The following is a 6,445-nucleotide window of genomic DNA, read 5'->3' as shown; positions in this document are numbered from 1 at the left end:
CTTGCCCTAGGCATTCCTCTAAATGAAAAGCAGGTATCTAGCTAGGCTCTCTTGAATAGGAACTATGATCTAATAGTTCCTCTTTAATGAAGACTTGCAATTAGTTCCATTCTTACTAGAGAGGTGAGAGTGAGAAGGGGATGCAGAAAAGGAGAAGGATCAACTAGAGCTACTGCAGGCACAGTCTCACCCCCGTCCAGAGTAAACTGTGAGTACCAAAAGCATTCCCTACTTATTCCTGCTCACTGTTCCTTCACCATGTTGTAAACTCCCTAAGGTCAGGAACACCTTAACTTGATGAGCATGCACATTTCCACTTCAGTCCCTTCTCCCTTAAAGTTTTCTTTAAATACTTTCTGACTAAAAGTAGGAAACAATTAAGATTGTTCTGCTTATGTTTTATATTTGACATCAAAATTACCTGCCTAGCCCCACCAGTGTGGCTCAGTGGTTGAGTGTTGACCTATGAACCAGGTCACAGTTCCATTCCTGGTCAGGGCACATGCCCAGGTTGCAGGCTTGATCCCCAGTAGGGGGCATGCAGGAGGAAGCCAATCAATGATTCTCTCTCATAATTGATGTTTCTGTCTCTCTCCTCCTCCCTTCCCCTCTCTGAAAGCAATAAAAACAGTAAGTTTTTTTAAACTTATCTAATTTATTTATAAAATTATTTTTAAGATTTAGTCCAAATATTCTATGTGGGGAAAATGCCATTCTACTTTCTAGATATTGTATAGCAAGCATGTCAAACTCAAAGGCTAACACAGGCCAAATAAACAAGGCATGTGGCCACGGGCCGCAAGTTTGACATGCTTATTGTATAGTATTTGAAAAGACTATACTACCATAATTTTTAGCTTTAATTCTCTTATATTAAACTGTATAAACTTCTCTTATATTAAACTGTATAAACTTCTAGTCCATATTAAATTACTAGTGGCCCGGTGCATGAAATTTGTGTACGGGCGGGGGGGGGGCGGTGTTCCTCAACCTGGCCCGCAGGCCCTCCTAACTGCTCTCCCCTGCCGGCCTGATCACCCCTAACCACCTCCGCCTCGGCCCCCACTACCATGGCTTTTTCCAGAGGTCTCCCGGTCTAATTAGCGTATTACCCTTTAATTAGTATAGATTAACAAAAATGAACACATTTGAAGGAAACAAAATTATATAATAAACTATAACATAGTTAATGAAATAATGCTAAACAACTATATATATATATATATCTTCTTTATAGAAGACATGCATTTGTTCATACTTTCATAATGAAATATACTTATGAAATATACGTTACAGGTAAAGTAAAAGTATAATTAACAGAAAAGATAAACCCACTACATGTGTGCCCCTTGTGCAGCCTGGAAACTACTCTGGGTGCCCTCTCTCTATCATGAATGGCTTCTTACATAGATTTATCCTGACACTAGTTCTGACTCTACTAAAGGCCCAGGATTCAAATGATTACTGAATAGCAGACAACCTTTCATCAGGAAGCCACTCAGAAGATATTTAACATTTAAGGTTTCAAGCAGCTAAAGAAGCACTGTGAAACTAATTAAATCAATTTAGCATGTATTCTCTGCCTTTATCAAAACTAAGTGATTATCTTCCATTTTATAAATAAGGGAGCAAGTATGCATGGTAATCCTTGCCAATATTTTTTTTCAATCTCCAAAAACCAATCTCTGAAAGAATGAAAGAACTATATACTGCTTCATTTAGTAGAATATGGTTCTAATATTAAAGAGAATATTAAGACACATTATTTATTTATAGTGTACACTGTGTTCTGAAAACACAGAGTGTTTTGGGGTATATACAATATTAAGCTGATCAGTAAAATAGTGGCGTACCTAAGTGACAGGTTATATTATTTATTTAAAGCATATATATCTTTAGTTTTTTTTTTGTGTGTGGTTTTTTTGTTTTTGTTTTTCAGAAAGGAAGGGAGAGGGAGAGAGAGAGAGAGAGAGAGAGAGAGAGAGAGAGAGAGAGAGAGAGATACATGATGAGAGAGAAACATTGATCAGCTGCCTCCTGCACGCTCCCTGAGGATCGAACCCAAAACCCGGGCATGTGCCTTTGACTGGAATTGAACCTGGGACCCTTCAGCCCACAGGCCAATGCTCTATCCACGAGCCAAACCAGCTAGGGCCAGGTTATATTATTTTCTCAGGAACTGGAGTTTTGGATTTTTTGGCAGTAAGAATAAGTGTTAAACTTTTTATTAAAGTGTCTATATTTAAAGAATCCATGTTTTACTCTTATACTTTACTCAATTTTGGAACAATCTACAATTTTTTATCTTTTTGAAAAAGACCTGTAAAATCAAAGATGGTCTCCTCTGAAGATTATAAAAATATTCTAGATTACACAAATAAAGAAATCAGTAAAAATTCATATGTTTAAACTATAAATCCAAAAATTCACCTTTATCATCAAATATTGGCAAACTATATATAATATACAAACTAGGATTGAGATACTCATAGCTACCTACCATACGTCTTGAGGAAGATTTAAAGTTATGCTGCCTTTGATTTCATCCTGAAAGCACATATATCCTAAGGTAGCTAATGTTACATACAAGGTTGTAACAATTAGCATGCCAATGTTCAATGCTTGGGGGAAGCGTTTTGATTCTCTCATTTGATTTTCAAGTGGAAGGACCTAAGAAGAGAGTGCAAATAATACAAATCATTTAAAGCCATCTCGTTTCTTGTCATATGTATACAAATTAATCTTTCTGAAAATCTTTTTCCTTTAAAACACTTATAAATGTTGAAGTATTTTATCACTAAGATTTTAAAACTCTTTAAAAAAATTAAAATCAGTTCTTAGTGGACAAACCTGTTTGTTTAAAAAATAATAATTTCAACACTTTATCTTAACATTTTACACAACCAAAGTACATTTGTTAACAATTAAGAACCAGCACTGGTGCATTTCACTAGATTCTCCACATGTCCTTTTCCTGGTCCAGGGTCCATCCCGCCAAGGACACCCCACTGCATTTTGTCACCAAGTCTCCTTGGTCTCCTTGGGTCTGTGAGAATTCCTCAGTCTTTCCTTATTCTTCATTATCTTGATAGTTCTGAGAAGTATCAGCTAGGTATTTAGTATGATGTCCCTCTATTTAGGTCTGATGTTTGACTAGACTGGGATTTTAGTTTTAGAAAAGGTTACCATAGGGGTGAAGTGCCCTTCTCATCACACTTGTAATCAACATGAGTTATCACGGTGAAGTTAATTTTGATCACTTGGTTAAGGCAGTGCTGGCCAGGTTTCTCTGCTTGTAAAGGTCTTTTCTTCCCCACTCATCCTACTCTGTTCCTTGGAAGCAAGTCACTCAAGGCAGCCAGGCCACACTCCAGGGACTAGGGGGGGGGATTAAGCTACACCTCCTGCAGAGGGAGCAGTTACATAAATTATTTGGAAATCCCCCTTATTTGATTAAATTATGTAATTATTTAATTTACAATAGTATGGATTCATGTATTTATTTATACTTTGAGTATGAATACAAAACACTGTTATTTATTTTGTTACTTATATTGTTCCAGCTTTGGTCATTGTAAATTCTATCAGGTTGGTTTCTGTGTCCTGTTGACCTGCCTCCATTCGTTTGTTTATTTTTGAGCACTTCCATACTTCCTGGCACTACAAGATGCTCCAGACTCATCTTGAATTTCCTTGCTTCAACCCCAGAATCAGCTATTTCTCCACGGAACTTTGGTTCTTTTGTTGAGAATGGTATCTAGAAATGAGGATCTGGGTGCTCGGTGTGCTTATTGCTACTGAGGTATCACTGCTTATGGGCCTCTCAGCAGACAGTGCTAGAACACATATGTAGAGCAACCCATGTGTACACATGTCTATAATTGCTTCTATATTTTTCCATCTGTATCTACTGTCTGTTAATTTAGTGAGATGAATAAGTAATTTTTATTATGTAAAAAAGTAAAAGAAAAAAGGCTAATTAAAATGTTAAGTTTTTAGGCAAATCTTCAGAGACTCTGGCCATATGATTTGACCATACTGTAAAGACACTAAGTAACAATAATAGTAATTATTTACTGAGAGCTTACAGTGTACCACACATTTTTCTAAAGGCTTTGCATGTAGCATCTCACATTATCCTCACAATAACTCTGTGCAATAATAACTCTAATATTCCATTTTTCAGATCCATATGGAAATATTAACTGGTTAACAGAAGAGAGGACAGGGAACAACTTGTGTGCTCTCCACATAATTCAGGCCTGAAATAGGGGCTACCATCAAGAATAGTGCCCGTGAAGCTAGAAAAGGGGGAGGGGAGGAATTAGCATTTAGGAAGCCTCCCTCTGTGTCAAGTCTCACTGAATAGATTTGGGGAAACATGGAAGTAGAATCAACATGCCTTAATTACTGACTGGAATGAGGAAACCAGTAACAGAGTGAAAAGAATTATTCCAATGTTTCAAGCTTCAGCTATTGAAAGTAAAATGAGAGAAATAGGGAAGTGAAAAAGTAAAGCTTAAGAAAGTATGTGTCAAAATCCAGAGTTGTTGAATTTGAGATGTCAGAAAAAAAACAAAAAACACTTAACTGTAAATATCCAACAGTTAACAAAAGCTTAGTAGGTAAAGACAGACATGAAAATCTAAATGAGACTGCCTGTAACGGTGGTAAGTGGAGCTGCAAATACTTGTGAGAATTCTCTATAGGAGAATTCAGAAAGCAGAAACCCAAGTGAAATGGTGTAAAGTTGTCTTTTACATCTATTTTGTCTGTGGTTCATATTAACAGGTGTTTGTAAGTAGTTTTGCTCCCATAAGAAACCATCAGACTACGAAATATGAAACATAAGCTATGGAGTAGAGAGCAATACTCTATTTTCCACAAATCTATCCATTCCAGGCTTTTAAAAAACTGGAAGAATCTTGAAAGGAAATATTTAAGGTCTTGAAATCCTCAGGATGCCCGTATCTCTTGGAATTACCCTCATAATGACATTATTTTTCAAAACAAACAAAATATGCACAAATCTATGCATATTAGATTTGACTAATTTGACTCTTCTTATGAAAGAGTAACACAATAACAATTTCAATTCACTTCTAGTCATCTAGTCTATACAATATGATGTTTGGGATTTGAATATAATCCAGGCTTGGTAAAGGAAATGGAATATAGATAAAACAAAATTGGCCATGAGTTAATGGTTTTTTAAACTAGGTTACGCTTACATAAAAATTCATCATACTATTCTAAATTTTGTATATGTTTGAAATATTCCATAATAAAATTTTAAAAATCATCTAATATAATGTCCTCATGTTATAGATTAAAAAGAGAATTAGAGTTTAAGTGATATGTCTAAGAAATACAAATCATATTCTAGAAATAGAAATATTAAAAACATACATTTTAAATGCAGCTAGACCTCATAAATCTTTGAGTTGATTTAATATTGTAAAAAATAAAGACTGAATTCTTACCACTCCTATGCCTTCAAAAGCAAATACAGCAGTCCCAAAAAAAAGTGGGTATTTTTTCCAACCAGCCACTATTGGAAGGTTGTGGGGATCTGGCATATTCTGGAGAAAGAAAGAAAAAAATAAGGCACGTTACATCTGTACTTACTTTAAAGAATTTTAAATGAAAGAGCAAAATCACACACTTGCCAGTTTTACAGCAGCAAGAACAGGGTGTGGCAAAAGTAGGTTTACAGTTTGAGTACCCAAAACAGATATTATTATTGTATTATTATTTAATTACTGTGTTATTTCCATATGAACAAATGTAAACCTACTTTTGCCCAACCCCATATACATTAGAAAACTGAATAATTCTTCCAATAAGCACTTGAAGCATCCTCTGTTAAATGTAGCCAAGCTGTTAGGATTCCACTGCCAAAGCAGTTGTTTTCCTCATGCCCACACATTCCATCTGAGCTAAATGCTCCTTATTACCTGTTTCCATCTGCAAATCCCAGGCTGTTCACACTGGGTATGGATCCTACCACAACAGGAAACATATAAGCATACTCAGGGACTGAGAGCCATTTAATCAGTTATCAACTACTATGGATGGTCAACAAAATTCCTTCTCTATTTTCATGGCTCAGTCTCTAAGACACCTGGCCCCAGACTCTTTCTACCTCATCATGCTGTGCTGCTCCCTAGCCCAGGTCCCCCGTTTTCAGTGTGTTAGTCTCTGACCTGACAGCTGACATGAAGCTTATTACTTGTGCATATACCTTGACTCGGGCTGCAATTACCTGGTCCTGACTCATAGCCTTGTTCCGACTCTCACTATCTGAAAACTTACAAACTGCACATCTTGTTCAAGATCTCTGGCTCCACAAATGGCCACTTCTTCCAGCAACCCCAAGTCTCCTAGTCCCTACTCTCCTAGTCCCAACCGTGTTCTCTGCCTTATCCAATTGCAGGGAGTTCAA

At 36.5% G+C, this 6,445-nt stretch overlaps 1 protein-coding gene across 1 annotated transcript in view; it reads right to left on the bottom strand.

Annotated features, from left to right (window-relative positions):
* Positions 1 to 2,306: 2,306 nt before the first annotated feature.
* SLC36A4 (solute carrier family 36 (proton/amino acid symporter), member 4) overlaps positions 2,307 to 6,445 on the bottom strand; it is a 21,380-nt gene continuing 17,241 nt past the window's right edge. Inside the window, exons 7-8 of the mRNA XM_015569268.1 lie at positions 5,484 to 5,582; positions 2,307 to 2,670 (exon numbers count right to left, since the gene is read on the bottom strand). Coding sequence (XP_015424754.1) covers positions 2,497 to 2,670; positions 5,484 to 5,582 — 273 coding nt within the window. The 3' untranslated portion in view covers positions 2,307 to 2,496. The remainder of the gene's footprint in view (positions 2,671 to 5,483; positions 5,583 to 6,445) is intronic.

Source organism: Myotis davidii, unplaced genomic scaffold (genome assembly GCF_000327345.1).
Source record: "Myotis davidii unplaced genomic scaffold, ASM32734v1 scaffold345, whole genome shotgun sequence".
In the NCBI taxonomy this organism is placed as follows: Eukaryota; Metazoa; Chordata; class Mammalia; order Chiroptera; family Vespertilionidae; genus Myotis; species Myotis davidii.
The sequence above is the reverse complement of the archived record's forward strand: the minus strand, read 5'-3'. Positions and strand labels throughout refer to the sequence as shown.